The 20,353-nt window shown below is 37.8% G+C and overlaps 2 protein-coding genes across 3 annotated transcripts in view; both read right to left on the bottom strand.

Moving 5' to 3' along the window:
• LOC107582873 (rab3 GTPase-activating protein non-catalytic subunit-like) overlaps positions 1-9,126 on the bottom strand; it is a 14,961-nt gene extending 5,835 nt beyond the window's left edge. For both annotated transcript variants that reach the window (XM_016268895.1, XM_016268902.1), the window contains exons 1-24: positions 8,788-9,126; positions 7,852-7,925; positions 7,529-7,646; positions 7,360-7,441; positions 7,002-7,049; positions 6,238-6,313; positions 5,959-6,060; positions 5,688-5,787; positions 5,461-5,559; positions 4,956-5,104; positions 4,766-4,845; positions 4,555-4,644; positions 4,283-4,422; positions 3,586-3,781; positions 3,355-3,498; positions 3,169-3,251; positions 2,937-3,001; positions 2,727-2,817; positions 2,520-2,641; positions 2,225-2,429; positions 1,446-1,543; positions 1,238-1,343; positions 991-1,151; positions 739-913 (exon numbers count right to left, since the gene is read on the bottom strand). In XM_016268895.1, the coding sequence (XP_016124381.1) occupies positions 739-913; positions 991-1,151; positions 1,238-1,343; positions 1,446-1,543; positions 2,225-2,429; positions 2,520-2,641; positions 2,727-2,817; positions 2,937-3,001; positions 3,169-3,251; positions 3,355-3,498; positions 3,586-3,781; positions 4,283-4,422; positions 4,555-4,644; positions 4,766-4,845; positions 4,956-5,104; positions 5,461-5,559; positions 5,688-5,787; positions 5,959-6,060; positions 6,238-6,313; positions 7,002-7,049; positions 7,360-7,441; positions 7,529-7,646; positions 7,852-7,925; positions 8,788-8,899 (2,716 nt within the window). In that variant the 5' untranslated portion in view covers positions 8,900-9,126. The remainder of the gene's footprint in view (positions 1-738; positions 914-990; positions 1,152-1,237; positions 1,344-1,445; positions 1,544-2,224; positions 2,430-2,519; positions 2,642-2,726; positions 2,818-2,936; positions 3,002-3,168; positions 3,252-3,354; positions 3,499-3,585; positions 3,782-4,282; positions 4,423-4,554; positions 4,645-4,765; positions 4,846-4,955; positions 5,105-5,460; positions 5,560-5,687; positions 5,788-5,958; positions 6,061-6,237; positions 6,314-7,001; positions 7,050-7,359; positions 7,442-7,528; positions 7,647-7,851; positions 7,926-8,787) is intronic.
• Positions 9,127-12,020: 2,894 nt separating this feature from the next.
• On the bottom strand, positions 12,021-19,748 carry LOC107582864 (serine/threonine-protein phosphatase PP1-beta catalytic subunit). Its single transcript, XM_016268883.1, has 8 exons — positions 19,651-19,748; positions 14,851-14,982; positions 14,278-14,508; positions 14,016-14,120; positions 13,793-13,864; positions 13,094-13,245; positions 12,835-12,969; positions 12,021-12,761 (listed from the first exon to the last, which is right to left on the bottom strand). The coding sequence occupies exons 1-8, from the start codon at positions 19,700-19,702 to the stop codon at positions 12,657-12,659; spliced, it is 984 nt and encodes a 327-aa protein (XP_016124369.1). The 5' UTR covers positions 19,703-19,748; the 3' UTR covers positions 12,021-12,656.
• Positions 19,749-20,353: the final 605 nt, after the last annotated feature.

Below are 20,353 nucleotides of genomic sequence, written 5' to 3'. Positions count from 1 at the left end.
GCATTGTAGTCTACTCTTCCAGGATCAGGAAACGGTCCTCCATAGAATGCGCTGCACACATCTGAATATTTGGGTTGAAGTGTTCTGGAACAGTGTTGTAAATACAACTTAACCACTGATTTCTAGTCGTGTCCTCTTTTGGAAGACCAAACAAAGTAGTTTCACTTTCACAACAAAACACATGGCGGGCTAGAGTGAGCGGTGGCCGGCGGATTCGACGAAGGAGCGGCCGGCGGGCTTGCGGCAACCACATGTGACGACCCCGGGCTGGACTCCACGGTGAAAGCCGATCCGGCGAAACAAAGTAGTTTCGCTTTCACAACGAAACACAGCGTCTCGACATGGCAGCAGCAACAATACTACAGTGAGAATAAAAGTTACGCCTTCTTTCTTTGCGTGAACATTTGGGTGGCATTATGCAAATCTTCGTGACATAGACATGTGGGGGCGTGTTAGAATGAGCTGCTTTAGGTAGGCGTGGTTGACTCTTAACTTTTATAAAGAATATCTCTTTGGATTTGAGACTTTAGTCTTTACAACTTTACAGATCTTCTTTATGCACCAAGAGCTTGTAACACTTCAAAGAGAAAGGAAAAATTTAAATTGCATCATATGACCCCTTTAATGAATAAAACCTTTATCAATTTAATGCATCTTTGCTAAATAAAAGTATTAATTAAAAGTATTAAAAAAAAAAACTCTGACTGACCCAAAACTTTGGAACAGTAGTTTATGTACCTCTGCCACTTTCTAATAGTGTTTTGACCGAGCAGCGTGTAACAGCGCCACCTGTAGAGCCCTGAGGAGATGGCAGGCAGAGCAGTGTTTGCAGAGCAAGAACATCCTCCAACTGCTTTATACACACCACCCACTGCTCCAACTCCAGAGAAACACATTCCCACTCCTCCTGAAACTGCACAGAGAGAGAGAGAGTTACACACATACTGCACTAACTCTACAGATACAGAAAACACCCACCCACACACACACCTTGCTCTCTCCCAGCCTGGTAATGGCATTCTTGGCTACACGATGAGCGACTAGAGCAGCCAGTAGTGCGGCGGCAGCGCTCTCAGACTGAACACAAGCTGTGCGCACCTGCTGCCACCAGGGCGAGACACACTGGCCGTCCCATGACTCATCCACCGCTCCTGATATACACATGCGCACAATTAAAAAGTTAATATACTGGATAAAAATAAACAGGTTGATTTCTCTCACAAATGACGTTAAAGACCTTTCATGGAGCTGAGGGTGGACAGCAGCGTGCCCAGGTGTGAGACGGCATCTGAGTACTTCAGTACATCCTTCTCTTTGTTCAGCCAAACTGACAAGAGCAAAGACTGCCAGAGAGACATAAAAAAAAGCATAAATTGCATTTAAGCAAATTCAGGTTCTATTCTAACCATTCCAACCCCTTCCTTTTTTCTCTTTATATCGCTTACCAGTAGCTGCTGAGGGCTGATGCCACTTTCCTGCAGAGTCTCACAAACTCTTTGTAAAGGACTCTGACCAGACAGACAACCCCAGAACAGGAAACTACCTGAAATGCATACAAAAATCACATTTGTGATGCACCAATACTAATATTTAGAATGATACAAATTATTTTCATGTTATTGCCAGTAACTGATAGTACAGAAAATTCTACACTATTTTGTTTAAATAAATCAAAACTAAAACATTAACTACTAAAATTTGAAATGCTACAAATGAGTGCACAACATCATAACATTCAACATGAAAAATTGATAATCATTTTGAGGTTTGCTAAAGATTACATTTAACAGTGTTATTAAATGAATGTTTTTAAAGATGAACTTCAAAGTTGTGATGAAAGAGAAGTAGCGACATTACACTCAAATGTAGCACTCTTGTAGGGAGATAAGTGTGAACATGCAGGGGTCCAGTTATGACATTTTTATTAAAAATGTATAGGTAACTTTTAAAAAAATGAAACGTACAAATGAATTGTTCGCAATAAGATCTATAACATGCATTTGGAAAATAGACATGGTGAAATTTCATTTTATGAAAACTTTAAGTGAGTGTTAGATGACGCAAACAGTCTTATCTAAATGTAAAAATAGGGGAAATTTAGTTGATAATCAGTGTGGTACCAATATTTTGTGCATCCTTAAAATAAATACTTAAACAAAATGTAAACATTTATGACACTTAAAAAAGCATACAAATGCACAATGAAATAAATATCCAGTTTTACCCAGTTGGGTCCAATCAGTATCAGGTTGTTTAATCACTCTGAGCTCTCCATTCACCCACTCCAATTGAGACAGAAATGTTCGGACTGGCAGTGGCCCACTTGAGTCTTGAGCAAATGAGACGCAAGGCCGAGAGTTCATCTCTGTGTAACGCTGCAGGACTGGGCCAACACGAGCAAGATCCTCCTCAATGCCAGAAAACGACGGCTGTATGGAAAGGAGAAGCCTTTAGTTCAAATCCTAGTGTGAAGAGGATACATTAGTTTAGGTCAACTAGATAGTGTCTGTATTACTCACATGTTCTGGCTCAGTGGGTGATGTATCTGGTGTGTGCAGTAATTGAACGTCTGTGTAGAGCTGGAGAAGTTTGAGCTGGGATGAACAAAACTGCAGCAACGACTCGTCCACTGCTTCAGGATCTAATACAAACACACATGAAAAACAGATTAAACATTGACATAAGTGTTTAAATATAAAAAAATACACTATGCCCGAGGGTGTTACCTTGTTCTTTCAGGCTAGCCAATAATGCACGAGTAACATTGGTCAAACAGGACACTGGTGCATTCTTATTGGACAGAAGTGACTCCAGAGCCTGTCAATCAATCAGATATTTCATTAAAGAATTTGTTAACATATATAACATATTTACTTGCACAATTGGTGGCTGACTAAATACTTTTTTTCCCCACTGTATATGTCTGTATTACAAACCTGTTTCTTAATAGCTGGATGTTTAATGTCCAGTAACACACTTTGTGCTTCACTCTCAAGCAGACCTGTCAATCAAAGTTTACAGGCCAACTCAAACATGTGAACACATCAGTGCAACAGAACTAAAAGACAACATTGAGTAGTGGTTCTTTAAAAATGTTATGGATGACAACTTGAAGGTGTTTCATGTATATGCATGGTCTATCATGAATATTAATGAGGTAGGTCTGACCTGGCTCCACCTCCCTGCTCCTCAGAAGAGTGGTGAGTCTCCTCAGCAGGTGCATGTCTTTAGCGCGCTCGCTCTTTTTATCACTGACCAACACAGAACAGATGCATTTGCACTAACCTGCATTGTGTGTGTGTTTGTGAATATTAATGTGCACACCTTCATGAATATTTATGTATGATTGTGTACCTGAGTGCCAGGTGGAATGGTATTGTGACGGCTCTCAGGGCTCCATTAACTGGGTCAAACAGACACACTTGTTGTGTGTGGATTTGCCAGCCTTGACTGGTTACACTGTTCACACCCATTAACCTGTGACCTGCATACAGCAACCTGAAAGAGAGAAACATGAATGAATATGCATTTTCAGATGGTAGCAACTGAGAGTGTGGTTTTTAGTTTTTGTGTGCGAGTATGTACCTGCAGTGTTTGCCCACAGTAAAAGCCCCTACCCGTGGTCCATGTTGAGTTCCCCACACCTCTAAAATGCCCCTACGTGGGGCATAAATCACCAGAAATTGGGCATGCCGGCGGGGCATAGAAGGAGATGTGGCTAGATCTCTCTCCCCACGAGCTTCTGACACCTGCACCCATCCGAGCTGAGCGTCACGATAGCCTGCATGCACATAATACAGATATTATGTAAAAACAATATTGTTTATATACACTAAAGTTCAAAATTTGGGGGCAAACGTTCTTTTTTAATATTTTTGAAAGAAATATCTCATGCTCAGCAAGGCAATATTATTGTAATAATACACCAGTCTTCAGTGTCACAGGATATTTCATAAATAATTAAAGAAACATTTCTTATTATAAGGAAATTGTGCTGCTTAATATGAAACCGTGATACTTTTTAATGTTTTAATGTTTAAAAAGATTTTTTTAAATGTAAATGTGTAACTTTTCAATACAAACTGTCATATAGACAAACCGTCCGTAATGATACTGATTTAAGTAACAGCTGTGATGCTTTGTGTGCATTTGTTAAGTGAAGCATTCATCACACTGATTCAAATCCCGTGAGTCACATGTTGTTTTGTGCAATTTAATAGGAACAGGGTCATAAGATGCCTGTTCGCAAATCAGACTTCATTAGTCGTGCTACACTGCTCACCCTTCCACATCCTGATAGCGATGCCTCGTGCCACATCCAGCAGCGTGACTCTGCCAAAGTCATCTGTGACTCCGGCCATAGTGTTACATGGAGAGAGACAGATAGATTCGCCATGCCGGCGAGAATCTGGAAGACCAAACCTGAAGCAAGCCGAAAAATGAAATTGTGCTCTTAAATGAGTTTTTATTTTTTTTATTGTGTGTATATGATTACAAGAATTTAAAAGGCAATGATGTGCATGATGGGAGGTAGTTGACTGTACATAAAGTTACCTAACAGGAAGGGCTGTGGCCGGCTCCACTTTTGGCTTCTGTTTCTGCACTGACTCCTCTTCATTTTTACTCTTCCATCCCAACCAGCCACTAAAGAGGAAGATCAAGAGAGAGTGACTGAGACCAAGAATGAATAAACATGGAGTGAGACTGAACATGACAGGTCAGTGCTAATAAGAGCCAAGAGTTAAAATAATCCAGACACACAGACCTGGCAGCACTGAACAGAGCTGATGTGAGTTTGCTGGCCACAGCCAGAGCCACATGGGAGAGAAGAGGCTGAGAACTACCCTGAGATGAGAGAGAGAGGAAAAATGGCCATAATCAACAAGAACAACAACAAACAAGCCACAAACACCAACAACACCTAGAAAAAGATATGTGTGTGTGTTTGTTTGTACCTCGATAGCATAGTAGAACCCAGTGTAGGGTCCACCTCCCACTGTGATATACTGACTCATAGCAGGAGGGCTTCCTTTAACCGAAGCATGAAATCCTCCTAGCATAGATGCATTTTTCATCTGATCAAACACACTGAGAGTAGTAATACCTGAAAGAGAAAGACATTACCTTACACTGCAATTCAAAAGTTTAGCATCAGTAATTCTTTTTTTTAAAGAAATTAATAAGCAATGATGCTTTCAACTGATTAAATGTGTCAGAAAAAACAACATTTATAATATTACAAAATATTTCTATTTCAAATGTTCAAAATGTTGCTCTTTTGAACTTTCTATTCATCAAAGAATCTTGAAAAAATGTATCACGTTTTCCACAAAAAATATTGAGCAGCCCTACAGTTTTAACACTGATAATAATAAAAAGTGTTTCTTGAGCACCACATTAGCATATTAGAATGATTTCTGAAGGATAAAAAACCCCCGTAAGAGTTAAGAACTCTTTTACCTATGCTGGAATGGTCTGTAATTGTGTCCATGTCTTGCAGGCCCCACTTCTTATAGGCCAGTGGTGGAGGCTGGATGACATCACTTCCTGCTGCTGCAGCTGAAAGGTAAAGAAACAGATGCAGAGAATAAAACGGGTGAAAACAAATAACATGAGAGACTAAATTAAAAATAAGTTAGGGACTACTGGTCACATGATAACCTGGTCAATGTCTCTCTCTCTCATACCTCTGGCAACCTGGTTTCGACAGGCACGTAAAGACTGGAAGAGGCTAAAGCCATCGATGGTGACAAGGGCTGCTGGGTACAAAATACTGAGCTCCTCATGCTGATAGAGAAACAGACATTTCATCATCTGATCAGAACGTCATCAGAGTAGGCAGACTGAGTTTGATCCACTGTTTAAGCTAAGATGTCATGTTTAACCTCGCTAACAATTGCTTAACACATGCTTTGTGCAGAACTAAATACATCAAGTCAGCGTAAGAGGTATCTGTACCTGTTCTGTTACTCCAGAGTGACGTGGTATCTCATAGGTGCGGCACTTCAGTTGCAGCACAGGATCTTCATGCAACAATTGGGCCAACAGAAGAACACCACTCTACACACACACACACACACACACACACATAAATGGTGGATTAAACCAGTGGATTGTCTGCTGTGCTGATACTGGTCTAGTTTTGATTAAATATGACATTTGATTGTTTATTAAACATATCGATGCATTAGTCTGAATTCAGCTGGTGAGTTCATAGGTCAGAAAACATCACGGTACCTCTGTGTAGAAACGGACATAACCTGAGCTGAATCCAACCACAACACAGGTCCAATCAGGCCGGCCAGTAGAACTCCTAAACACATAAACACATAACGAGCACAGACATTACCATTTCAGGTTGGTAAGATTTTTTTAATGTTTCTGAAAGAAGTCTCTTATGCTCATCAAGTCTGCATTTATTTTATCCAAATTATAGCAAAAATAGTAATATTGTGAAATATTATTATAAATGAAACATCTGTTTTCTATTTTAAGCCATTACACCAGTCTTCAGTGTCACATGATCCTTCAGAAATCATACTAATATGCAGATTTGGTGCTCAAGGAACATTTCTCATTATTTTCAATTTCGAAAACAGTTGTGCTGCTTAATATTTTTGTGGAACTAGACACTTCATTTCCAGCGTTATCGTTGACATAATTGCAAAGATATTATTTAAACTGAGCTGGATGTTGACATCACTGAATTCAATGATGAACTGTCTTTAACTGAAAAATGAGTGTTTACTATTGTCATTTTGCATTATTGACACTATTTTCCTAATTAATGCTGTTCAGTTGCTTTGTCACAATCTGTATTGTTAAAAGCGCTATATAAATAAAGGTGACTTGACTTGACTTGGAACGTGTGATGAATTTTTTTAGGATTCTTAGATAAACAGAAAGAAGCATTTATTTTGTTACAATTTACTTTTGCAACAAAATAGAAGGCTTTACTGTCACTGTATACAGGAGTGTGTATGTGAGTGTGATGTTCTTACCTCTTCTGGCTGGCCAGTGGAATACAAATAACACTACAGATACACTCCCTGTGGAAAGAACAGACAAAAAAATTTAAAACCGGTGAACAAAAAACCCCCCCAAAAAAACAATCAAACAGATTTTTACCACTCTTTATTTTTGTTCTTCTGCCTCTTATCTTTCCACTTTTTACAATCCTCCTTATAATAGACATGTTTTTTTTTAAACATCTACAAACTCCATTACACATAATATTGCTTAGTCCTTCGTTTCTGTCTTGTAACATATTCTTTCTTCTTTGAGGGATTAAAACCCTTCATGGTTTTTCCCATAAAACCATCCAATCCTGACCCTCCCCTCTCCTCTTCGGTCTCTCACCCCTCCTCGGCGCTCAGCGTTCCACTCCAGGTCACAGAGAGGGTCATTTCCTCCTGCCCACTCTCATCTGTCCGCCACTTAGCTGCCAATCAATCAATTCACATACGAGTTATGCCAATCAATAACCAATCATCAATAAAGAATAGATTAATCACTACTATGTGTATACCAGAGAGAAATGTGGCTTTATGCTCTCGAGCGATGACCAGCAAATCTGAGCAGGGCGAGAGAGACATCACACAGTTCTGTAGCCAGGGGGCGGTCTGTTGCTGCTCCTCCTCCTCAGCCTAAGAGAAGAACATGCAGAATTTTTTATGGTGCATTTCTGTTATTTTGTGGTCATTATATGGAAAAGAGGGGTGCATACATTCTTCAAAATTTCTACTTTTGTCTTCCACAGAAAAATAATAACATACAGGTTTAGAATGACATTTCGTTGAGTAAATGACATTAATTTTCTTTTTTTCGGTGTACCAATCTTATAATACAAACCTGAGCTCCATCCTCTTTACCATCAGGATTTTCCCAAGAGCCCCAGTCTGAGTCATCCCACGTTAACTCATTCTCTAGAGAAAGAGAAAAGGATGTGCTGTAAATTATGTGGTCAGCAAGGATGAATCTATTCACATTAAACAGTCAGTCGGCTCGATCTGGTGTCCTTCAACCTCTGTGAGAGTTCATACACACTCTCTCTTTTCCATCCCCTGCATGCTCATTTCTCTCTTACATCTCTATGGTCAAGTGTTTTGACACAAATCGCACGACAAAATCATGAATGCAAGATGTATCTTACTTACAAACTCTCAATATACCCTTTCCTTTTTCTTTTCTCTTCGTCTTTCTCTGTTTGTCTTTCGTTCATTCACTGTCTCTAACGCAGTCATGTGTTTCAGGACCTTTCTGCAGGATGACTCATTCACCAAGGGCAAATACACCTCCCTACATCTCTCTCTCTCTCTCTCTCTCTCTCTCTCTACAGAGAGTGAATAAGTTATTCTGCATCACAGTCAGACAATTCACTTTTTACTATTTTTTATTCTTTTTCAAAAAACACACATGCAATTGGTTTATTATTAGCTCAGTATAAAACAGTATATTTTATATCCTTTAACTCTAAATCTAAGCCTCACGCAAATCGTTCTGCATTTATATGTTTTAATTAAAACATTATTTAGTAAGTTAATCATGTCGTTTTACTATCGTTGTGGGGACATTGTAGTTTCCGTAATGTATGCAAAACAAAACCCAACACACACAGCTCATGACTGTGTTATTCTGCTTTTACCTATCAAAAACAACTTTCCAACTCTACCAACCATCCAGGCCGAACCCCACACACCCGAACTGACACCCATAAATCACTGAACAAGCGCAATGCAGGAGAACCATCATTAAACTGGACTTTAGGCATACTAACTCCAGCAGTACCTGCTCGTGTTTTCTCTTCCTCGGGTCCAGCGTTGTTGTGCTTTTGGAAGAGAAAGTCTCGCACCTGTCTGAGCTCCTGGACCCGGCCGAAATCCAGCAGACAGCAGGACATGTTTCGGGCGGAACCGGACCCAAAACCTGCGGATTCTACGACATAAACCCTCCGCCCGGTGCACGAACCGACTCTTAGTGTGTTTATAAGCCTGTCAGTGAAGTTTGTGAGGGTGTTGAGTGGTTTTTTGGACCCGAGCGGGTCAGAAGATCCATCTGAGGTGTCAGTGTGTTATTGTGTGCTGTGAGTTTGGGATGACACATACACATCCGCTATAGACAAGCTAATCGCGCTGTTGCCCCCTGCTGACCTGGAGGACACGCACTTTTCAATACTATTAAGTGTATTTTCTATATAATATAATATAATATAATATAATATAATATAATATAATATAATATAATATAATATAATATAATATAATATAATATAATATAATATAATATAATATAATATAATATAATATAATATAATATAATATAATATAATATAATATAATATAATATAATATAATATAATATAATATAATATAATATAATATAATATAATATAATATAATAATCGAAGAGTATCAGTGTAGAGAACTGTTTTCATTTAAACTGTTAAAAACAGTTTCTTTCCTGATTGAGACAGCACATTCCTTAAGAGGTAAAATAACAGATCCTTTCGTTCAGGTATGCTGATTATTTGAGCACTTTTATACAAAAAAATATGTATACTGTATGTATATATATATATATACACTCAAACCAAAATTTATTCAGACACCAGATATAATTTTTGATGTTTTTGTTGGGTGCAAGACACTATAGTTCATTTATGTAAGTGAGGATAGCAAAATAAAGAAAACTGTCACATATTATACCAAAACAATTCTTCATACAGTGAACTACCAGTAAAATTGATAAAAAAAAAATTGGGACCAAAAATTATTCAGACACTTTGACCTGACCATGTTTTGTCTTTTTAAACTTTTTTATCTGTCATTATCAAGATGAATTTGGTCTGACACAGACCATTTTCTAAACGATAGCGAATAACCTGTGATAATGTGTGAAATGTTGAACGTGTCTGAATAAATTTAGGTTTGACTGTAAAAAATATATAAAACAAAGTTATATATTTTTTACTTGTGTGTTTATGTTGTAATATATGAATGTTATGATCTGTTGGTGAGACTTTAAAATGAAAGATTACTTTAAGAGAATATATTTTATGAAATAGTTACAGGGCTAGTTGTCACGCTTTATTTATTTTCTTTATTGACACATACTTTAACATAGAGGACCATGTTGTCACAGTATATGCGTTATGAAACCTGACATTAAACAATGAAATAATAAAAACAACCAAATGCAAATGGTAGCCTACAAAATATCAAACAACTGTTTTAGCCAACAAATACTGTAATTAATACATTTATAACATTTGCAAAACAAGACACACACACACACACATACGTATAGGTATAAATGATCCTGAGAAGTTAAAAAAGACTTTCAGTTAAACTACTATTGTCTGAATGTTTGCCAGTGATTTTATTGTTCACTTGCTTACCCAAGAGTTATAGCAAAAATAAGATTTTAGGACCAGAAGCATTCATGTGCATTAGTGCTTAACTTTATAAGAACACAGCTGTTAATAGATTTACTAATGAAATAAAATGTTCTATGCAAGAAGCCTGATCATGGAGAAGAGATTTCGCATAAGAACAGATTGTGCTAAGAGAAGAATTTCACCAGGAGGCAATGAGGTCTGCATGGAGACATCTAACAGATCTCAGCTTTCAACTCAAGACCAACAGGTAATAAAGAAACACACATTAGAAGCTGTGCAGACTGGGCCTGCCTGTCACTTATCAGTCTCTTTCACCTCACAGAACATGATCAGAGACTGCAGGCTGGTTCAGTTGCTGAGAAACAGCAAGCTAGGTTGTTGGCTGAGTGAGATCTGTGCAGATAGTGTCGCACTCCAGCTGCTGACAGCCGGCCTCTTCCTGCTGTTTGTCTGGCTCCTGGCAGAACTGCACGTAGTCCTGCCCTGCCTCCTTCTGTGTGGCTGCCTCTTTGATGAGCCACTCAGAAGGGCAGTGAACACAGCCTGGAACTGGATTACAGCTTCTGTAAGGGCTAAAGCGGTGGAGAAGACGCTGCACACTGATGGATGCTCAGAGGGAACAAGGTCATAACCTTGCGATCAAACACTAATGATTAACTACACTAAAGTCCACCTTGAGTTGGGCAATTAAATTAAAGAGGAATTTTGAATCCGAATGTAATCTCGGTCTATAAAGGTGTCTATAAATAAATTTGATGAATAATAAGGGAATAACGAAGACAAATCAATCCTATATAACTGCTTCAATTAACTGAACACAATTTTAGCTCATTGTCTGCTTTCGGCTGCATTGAAATAGAGCCGGACCCTGCATTGCCGGAGTAGCCATGGCAACAGACCACAGATTGTCCTCGTGCACATTTTCCAGCACTGGCGAGTTACAGAGCTGCTTATTTTAATGAATCACTTGGAAAAATTCTGCTGAGTAGCATCCAGAACTATGGTCTCCGCCACTTTAATTAGCCTGTTATTTATACGGTTGCTAAGGGTCACAAACACAGAGAAGGCAAAGAGAGTTTTCTTCCATTTATTAAGTTTGAAGCCCACTTATACAAAACTCATGAACTGCTTTTAGAACACTTTTGATAGCTTTCCAAACATTTGGAAATAAATTAAGGAGAAGTAGTAAACAGCAACACAAAAATAAAAACATTAAAAAAAGAATGAATTATGACAGGTGAATATCAGGAATATGAGGAAATGCATTGTTTAGTCACATGTGTTACTCTTTTAGGTAATAAGCTCTTAAACAAATCCAACAGAATCAGTTTTAACCTTCTAAATGATGTTGGGGAACTTCAAACAAGTACAATTCTTTAATATTGAACAAATACTCTATTTGTGTCAGCTGTCTTGTTATCCAATGAAAAAATGGCTGGTGGATTACACTGTTTCAGACAGGTTATTACCGACATGTACAAGGGTCATGCAAGTGTTAAGTGTTATGCCGTGACACTTTTCTCCTGAATTATTACTATCGTAAGACATAAAAACAGCACATTAAACAGAGGTCTATAGAGTTTCACTGTAAATCCCAAAGGTATTAAGAAAACAGAACATGCAATGCCATTTGTAAATGCAGCTGTGAAAATGTGTGCATGTCACGGTATCCGAGTTAAAATCCCTTTTCTAGCTTTGTCCACATTGACCTAGTTTATCAACAATGGATTGTGTCCGTATTCATGTAAAGTATCTGCTGACCTGTGATCAAGCACCCTGGCAGAGTTAAGTGTGAGTTTGTGTGTGCGTGAAAGCCTAGTGTAACAACCTTCAAATACTTACAATCGTCACTCTTTCTTTATGAATCAGCATTAATGTTCAATAATCAAAGAATACTGAAGTAAAGTTTAATAAAATGCTTATATATCAGGACACTACTGAGATCTTCGTGTGAGAGAATGAGTGTGTGTTTTGCTCTGGGTTTTTTGTAGAGCACCTCAAGAGTTGCTTCCCAAAGAAGTATTATTATTATTATTTATGTTATTAAAATACCAATAAACAAACAAGCACAGCAAAAGAAAAGAGAATCCGCCTGGACACAGCAACATTTCTGTACACAAGTTTTAAGAAAAGAGAAAGAAGTTTGGCAGGGCGAGTAGAGAGATTTCGGAGGGGAATTGGGAAGGTAAAGCTGCCCCAGATAGGGGTAGTTTGCTGAAGGTGGTGGGGATGGAGGGTGTGGTTCTGGGTGGCGAGCCGCTCACCTCTTCTTGGGGGCTTGGGCCGTACGGGGCGGGGTCACAGGTCGCCCTGAGTTGACCCCGCTGTACTGATACTTTGCCTTCTTTTCTGATGGCTTCAGGATCTGAGAGAGAAAAGAGAGTGTGTGAATACATTGTGAGCAATGCATGTGTGTGTGTGTGTGGATGATAACACACCTGAAAAGAGCACATGAGTGACTCATCCACACTCATCATTCCACCGGCATTGTCAAACTCCCCACAGTAGTTTGGCGCCGAGAACAGAGTGACCAACTGCCGCTTTGCAAAGAACTCATAACCATCTTCAACCACCTGCGAAACACGACACACTCACTGCACAAACTAAAACACGATCTACATAAAGAAGCTTTAACCACAATTATTTCATAGTTACGACATGGATAGTGGATCCTGACTGGTTAAAATGAATTAGTACCTGATGCGCCCTGCAGATTAGGTCCAGATCGTGGCGGTTGAGGAATTTGCTGACTACGTCAGCACCGAAAGTGAATGAAACGCCACGATCGTTCTCCCCCCATCCCTGAACGTCCTTATCTGGGTCCGACCACAGCAAATCACACAGCAACCCTGCAAGACCGAGAGACAGAGAATATGTATCTGTAATAATATTTCATTACATCGAAAAGTTTTTATTAGTGGTCAACCAATATTAAAAGTAAATGTAATGTTATACTAGGTGACGAACTGAAATACATTTTAAGCTGGAAATAAATGAAAACTAAAACTGAAAATCTAAAAATAAAAGCTAATTTAAACTGTTAATAAAAACTAGCTATAAAAATAGCCTCCCTGTAACTCAATAAGAAGAGCATGACACTAGCAACACAAGATCATATGTTTGATTCAAAGGGAAAGCAAGAACTGATAAAATTTGTATCATGAATGCAACCAGTCTTTTTGGATAAACACGTCTGACAAATGCATAAATGTAAAGGTAAACTATAATACATATAATAAATAATTATAAAATAACACTGTACACTGTATACAATTTAATTGCAGGAAATATTTTAATAAAGAAAATGTCAAAGCTTGTCAGATTTTACAATTGAGACATTAGTGATTTATTGGCCTAAAACAAGTATTTGTTTTTGTAATATATGTGCATACACACCTGTATCTGGGACGTCAGTTGGTCGCATAATCCGACGTATCTGTTCCATTGACTGCAGATCAGGAGAGAGACCTAGAAGACAGACATAAAAAAGACAAGTCATCACACAGAAAAAGTGTAACAAAGAGCATGCATTAATATTTTTAGTCTCAGCTCTGACCTATTTCATCAGGCCAAGAGTCACTTCTATAAAACTATCCATCTTTCATTCACCCGATCTCACCTCCATGGCAACAGAAAATCTTCTCATCTATGATGGCAGCAATTGGGAGGCAGTTGAAGCAGTCTGTGAAAGTCTTCCAGAGTTTTATATTGAACCTGCGCTTGCCTGCGACAGAAAAATTTACATATTCATAACAATAAAGTATGATTCATGACCTGAAAGATTGTTCAGTGGGTGAAAAATCAATATGATTTCAGATTATTTGGTGTGGGTTTGTGTTAACGTTTGGTGTATTTATATATGCATATGCTCAGATGCTCACACTCATCATAGAAGCCATAGATCCGGTTGATGGAGGCGCACTCGTGGTTTCCCCTCAAGAGAAAGAAATTCTCGGGGTATTTGATCTTATAGGCCAGTAGGAGGCAGATGGTCTCCAAAGATTGTTTCCCTCGGTCCACATAATCACCCAGAAAGAGATAGTTCGCCTCCGGTGGAAAACCACCATATTCAAACAACCTCAACAAATCTGTATACTGGCCATGGATGTCACCTAGAGACAGAGAGTTATAAAACAGACATCATAAATCAATAGTTATATGGATTTTGTCAGATTAGGATTCAGAAAAGAAAAGAAAATAGTGGCCTAAAGATCTCAACATGCAAAATTCAAGTTAATGACTCTGGCGCACGCACACGCACACGCACACATGCACGCGCACACACACACACACGGGTCTCAGGTGTGCAACAGAGAGAAGAGAAATGACCTCAAACCTATCCTCATTACATTCATATTTATAACCTGCTCTACATACACGCTGGTTTCCAAAATCTTAAGAGATAGTGGGGAAGGAATGTTCTCCACTCTGAAAAAGGGGAGTATCGAACCTACCACAGATTTTAAGTGGAGCCTCCAACTCCAGCAGGATGGGCTGACTGAGAAAGATCTCTCGAGATTTAATGCAGAGTCCTCGAACTTCTGCTTCCGTCATCTGAACGATCTTCCCAGGACGACATCCTCGCACTGGAACAGTAGACATCAACATTTGTTAATATCTAGTTAACATCATTTCCTAAGTGTGACAAATTTATTGCAGCCTCAATAACTGGGTCAAACGTGGGATTTTCTAATCACTCAATGTTCATATTGGCCCACTTATCATACAGTCATCCACTGAAACATATTGTACACAAAAATAGACTTTCACAATCTGGCAAACTGGCTCTGATCTGATTGATCAGATTTTTAATGCCTGGAAACAATGGCATGTTTATAAGGAGCTGCATGAGCACTTCGGAAGAACTAGCCACTAGATTTGCCAAAGGTTGGATTGTTGTGACATGAAATCTTTGAAGGACATTCAGAGTTATGCTCGTTAAGCTAGATATCTATGAGAAGAACTATATATTTAGTTTTATTTCTGATTGAATACAAGGAATTAATCTGCGCTTATTATTTGAATTAGATTTTTTCCAAACTGGTCTTTTACCATAGTAACCATTTCAGATAGCCACTATAAACATTTAAAACCATGGTTGGTAACTTCATATGTTTATCAGACAGGTCTCTCCCTGTCTACGTGGGCCAGAAGAACAGGCTGCAAAGTGGACTTTGTCAATATTCAAAAGTCTTGCTGTGCCTTTATCCAATCAGGGTCTAATGTGACAAATATAAATATATATAAAAACACACACAACTTTGATTTAACTGATCATGATACTTTTATTTGAACATTTTCTTATGATTTACACTACCATTCAACAGTTTGGGGTCATTAAGAAATTAATAATTTTATTCAGCAAGGATGTATTAAATTGATGGAAAAAAGATTACAAATACTTTTACTAGGAATGTCGCAATAATCAATATATCAACTTATCGCGCAATATATGTACATGACCTCAATCATTTTTGGTGACGTAATATATTGCCCATTATATTTACTTAAATTAATGTCACCATGTTTTGTACATTCCACTTGCGCCTGTGTCTTTTGCAGCTTCTTGTACATAACGTGGTGTAGTCATGAGGTGCTAGTTCACATGAAAAAAAGCTTCTAAAAGTTTCATCTGCAGATATGGCCTTGTTTAGGGATCTGTGCCTTTGTGCATACGGACATCTGACTGCCGAGTAGTGACTGTGTTTTTCAGCAATAGTGTGCACCTTTAATTTACAGAGAAAAGAATGTCCGGGAAAAATCTGTAGATGGAAAAATCTCCATAAAAGTTCTTTGTGCATTTTTCTTTTTTTCTACTTGTTACTTTGCACTTTTTGTTAGAAAATGTTTATTTATTTTTTATTCAAGTTTTTTTAAGGTATTTAATATTTTGATACTTAATTTCAATTATCTAAATATTCTTAAAATGTTTTAATTTGTTGTCATTTGAAAGTGTGTAGGCCTTCTTGCATTATTATGCTGTTACATTATGATTATATGTTCAGTGGCATTAAATGGTCTTTAAAATGACAATAATATAATTTATCGCAATTATTTCTGGGGCAATATATCGCACAACAAAAAGTTGTTATCGTGACAGGCCTAAATTTACATTGTTACAAAAAAATCTTTTTCATATAAATGCTGTTATTTTTTAATCAAAGAATCCTGAAAAAAACATTTATGACGTTTTCCACGAAAATATTAAACAGAACAACAGTTTTCAACATTGATATTGATAACAAATATTTCTTGAACATTAAATCAGCATATTAGAATGATTTCTGAATGTCACGTTACACTGAAGACTGAAGTAATGGCTGCTGAACATTCGGCATTTTCATCAAAGGAATAAATTACGCTTTAAAATACATTAAAATTGAAAACAGTTATTTATTTTAAATTGTAATAATTTTTCACAATATTACCATTTTCCTATATTTTTAAGTTAAAAAAAGCAACCTTAGTGAGTATAAGAGACATTCATAATCATTGAAAAATCACACCAAACCCAAACATTTAAATGTTAGTGTACATTTTATAATAAATACATTTCCATACGTCTTGCTCACATAGTGATGTCAGTGAATTCTGCTGTTTATGTGAGTGGGAATCTTGAGAGTGTCTGGAATTCTGCAGGAATGTTCCCGCCTTGGCAAACACAGTCGAGACTGTTAAACAACCATTTTGCAGAGCAGTTTGTCTAAGAACTTCATATGAGAAACTACAAGCGAGAACCTGTAGCCATAATTCACTCTGAGACGAAGAGAACGACAAATTAGAAAAGTGTGTGTGCCGTGTGTGTGGGGAGAAAAAAGTAGAATAGCTGAGAGACAGTATATATGACACAGAGAAGGAAAAGTTGGGCTCTTTTCTTACAGCCATGATTACGGTTATATAATAGCACTAACCATTTTAGTCTTCAGGCCGTCCACCCTCACAATATCCCACACAAACCAGAAATGTTGGAGACTCTTTGAAAAGAATGCTGTAACCCCAAATACTGTGTGTGTGAGTAAAGTGAAGAGCACTTTACGAGATTGCAAGCATGGTGCCATTTGTACAGATTGAAGTGTGTGTGTGTGTATAAGTCTATGAATTGATGAATTGTCCCTGTTATTGCAGCATGACTAAACATAAGGAAAATCTGATTGTGTGTATGTGTTTGACAAGCCACAGTCCAGACCAGTCTGAGCTAGATTATGAGCTTGCCAGAAACAACTTGTTCAGAGTGGCAATCGACTTCAATTCGTAAAACGAATTCATCGCTCTGATTCCTTATTTATCATGTTAGGGTCACATTACATAACAATACATAAGAACAAAATGACACAGACAAGCTAAACTGATCCACTTTCCCGCTAAAGCATTTTAGAGCAATCCACAAGATTATCCAAGTCCTGACGGGCAGTCACTAGACGATCACCGTGGGACAGCAGGCCACTTGATCTTCACAGACAGAGGAGTGTGATTGAGAGACACAGATGGAACATGAGAGAAACATACAGAGATGTGTCTGTGAGACCATGAGAATCGAAGTGTGAAGAAGCGAAAAATGGGACGTTAAGGTTACACAGAATCACAGATGGCATTGCTGAGTGAGGGTCAGCAGGAGGGTGTTGGGACAGATGGACGGGCACGAGGCCATATCGGTTATTAGGGTGGTGCAATAATCCACGGTGCTTGCCTTTATCAAAAGTAACCGAAAAGCAGAAGTTTGTGTAGTAGCAGAAGTCACTGAGATGGACAGAAATAACCAAGGATAGAGAGACAGAAACATTTGTCTTTCTATGACTTACAAAACTCTCTAATATTTAATGTACAGGCTAGTAAATGGTTCCAGCATTTATAAAAGGCATTTATTAAAGCCAACAATCCAGTCTACAGTACAGGAACCATTACAGAGCCAAGCGGCCAAACACCAGATTGCAGAAGATTATAATAAATTATTATAAAGATTATTCATGTTAAGTAGAATGTGATGTTCCGATTTAAATGTATTTTACGGTAGGAAGATGATACACTGTAACAGAGAACAAAATTACCATTCCTTTCATTAATTATTCACTTCTGACATACTGAAAATAAAGCGAACTTTTGCAGACACAGAGTAAAGTTACTTTACAAGAGCAAATAAAGTGTAACATTACTAAGAGAATATAGTTTAATGTTACAGAGAGAATATTTAGTGTGCATTATTACGACGCAAATTCAGTGTGACATTACTGAAGAGAATACAAAGTAATGTCACAAAGGGATTGTAACCTAACGTTGATAAAAGATCAATGTAACATTATGAAAAAATATATATAACATTACACTGAACCCACTGCATAATAAAACACTATTCTTTTCATAAAGTTACATTGTATTCTTTTAGTAAGGTTATGCTATATTCCCTTTATGACATTACTTTGTATTCTTCTTAGCAACGTTACACTGAATCCTCTTCATAATGATAATGAACACTATAACTTATATTCCATGTAACACTGTAATGTTACTAAGAAGAAAACAAAGTCAAGTCATAAAAGGGAACGTAGTGCAACATTTCTAAAAGAATGCAGTCTAATATTATTAAGAGAACATTTATTGGTTCATTAAGAAGAGGATTCAGTGTAATACTCAGTGTAATATAAATATAAGAACTGAAAACAATTAAAGTTAATCGTTGCTAAGAGAAAAAACAGTGCGATAAGAGACTGGCGTAACGCTGTAAACATACAGTGTACCATTATGTGTAAGATTCGGTGCAATTCAATTACAACAAATTCAGTGTAACACTAATAGGAGGATTTAGAAAACACACTGGTAACATTAATCAAGAGTAAGCACACGGTAACCTTGTATAGTGAATACAGTATGAGGAGAGTCGAACGGAGAATCAGAATTAACGTTACGTCGGTTACATTCGCCTGAAGTCAACGACGCAGCGGACACTGCATCGTCCAGCCCTCTCTCACATTTGCTCGGTTTCTTTAACAACTGCTGAATAAAAAAAACTACAGGCCTTCACTTCTCGTCCCAGCTTCGCTAGATAAAGGCAAGGTTAGCTCTAATCTGAAACTCCCATCGCTGGTATGTAGGCTGTCCAAACCCCAGGGCCACTGCCGTGTTTGTAAACAGGGCGCAGATAGCCCTCTCTTTACGCGCACATTTCCCATTCACCAGCAGAAAAACAGATCACGACAAGTAGCTAATTAGCGGGTATGTTTATATAAACGTTAAAATGCCTTCATTTCCTAACAGCTCACCTTCAAGAAGCCGAGAAATGAGACTGTCGACGTTTAATTCCCCCTCCGCCATCTTCAGAGCCGAGTTCTGCGTGTAGCGCTTCCAGCAACGGCCGCTAGGTGGCCTCGCAATGACGTCACTCACTTCGTTACAAGCGGTTACGTCAATATCAGTGATCTCTTCGTCAATATTTAATCGCTTTGAAGGCCAACTTTTGACCTGTTGAAAGCAACTTAATTGTTAATGGTATTTTCTATTGTTTAACGTTTGGCGATTTGTGTATCTGGTTTCCCTTCCAGGAGGATTTTTTTATCAGAGTACGTTGACTTTTGGCATTTATTTTTTCACTTAGGCTATATTTTATATATAATCAGTAATAATTTATTAAGCTTGATTCGGATTACAGTGTGTTCTGTGAGTAAAATTAATTACATTGAAAATAATTAATTTTGTTTATTGTATTTTTTGCAAGCCATCAGTTTCCTGTGCCTGTGTAACAAAATGCTCATAAATATAACAGGTTTAAATCAAATTTATCTTAACTAAATATAGATTAACTGCTCATGTAGGTTGTATATTATGAAAATTTAGTATCCCAGAGGCTTCGCTGCGTTACTAGCGAAGCTGCCATCCTCTGGTCACTTAAAATACCTGAGAACTGAATCAGAGGAGCATGAAAAGAGAAAAACGGACGAAACAGAGAAGTTAAGAGAACATCTTAAG

Source organism: Sinocyclocheilus grahami, unplaced genomic scaffold (assembly GCF_001515645.1).
Source record: "Sinocyclocheilus grahami isolate Dianchi unplaced genomic scaffold, SAMN03320097.WGS_v1.1 scaffold4.1, whole genome shotgun sequence".
In the NCBI taxonomy this organism is placed as follows: domain Eukaryota; kingdom Metazoa; phylum Chordata; class Actinopteri; order Cypriniformes; family Cyprinidae; genus Sinocyclocheilus; species Sinocyclocheilus grahami.
The sequence above is the reverse complement of the archived record's forward strand: the minus strand, read 5'-3'. Positions and strand labels throughout refer to the sequence as shown.

What these genes read in the sequence shown, in the direction of transcription:
- LOC107582864 (XM_016268883.1), bottom strand. Translation starts at nt 19,702, where the DNA reads ATGGCGGAGGGGGAATTAAACGTCGACAGTCTCATTTCTCGGCTTCTT. An exon ending in GGCTCCACTTAAAATCTGTG is followed by an intron (nt 14,509 to 14,850) that starts GTAGGTTCGATA and finishes CTCTGTCTCTAG; the next exon opens with GTGACATCCATGGCCAGTAT. An exon ending in AACTGACGTCCCAGATACAG is followed by an intron (nt 13,246 to 13,792) that starts GTGTGTATGCAC and finishes TCGGTCTTGCAG; the next exon opens with GGTTGCTGTGTGATTTGCTG.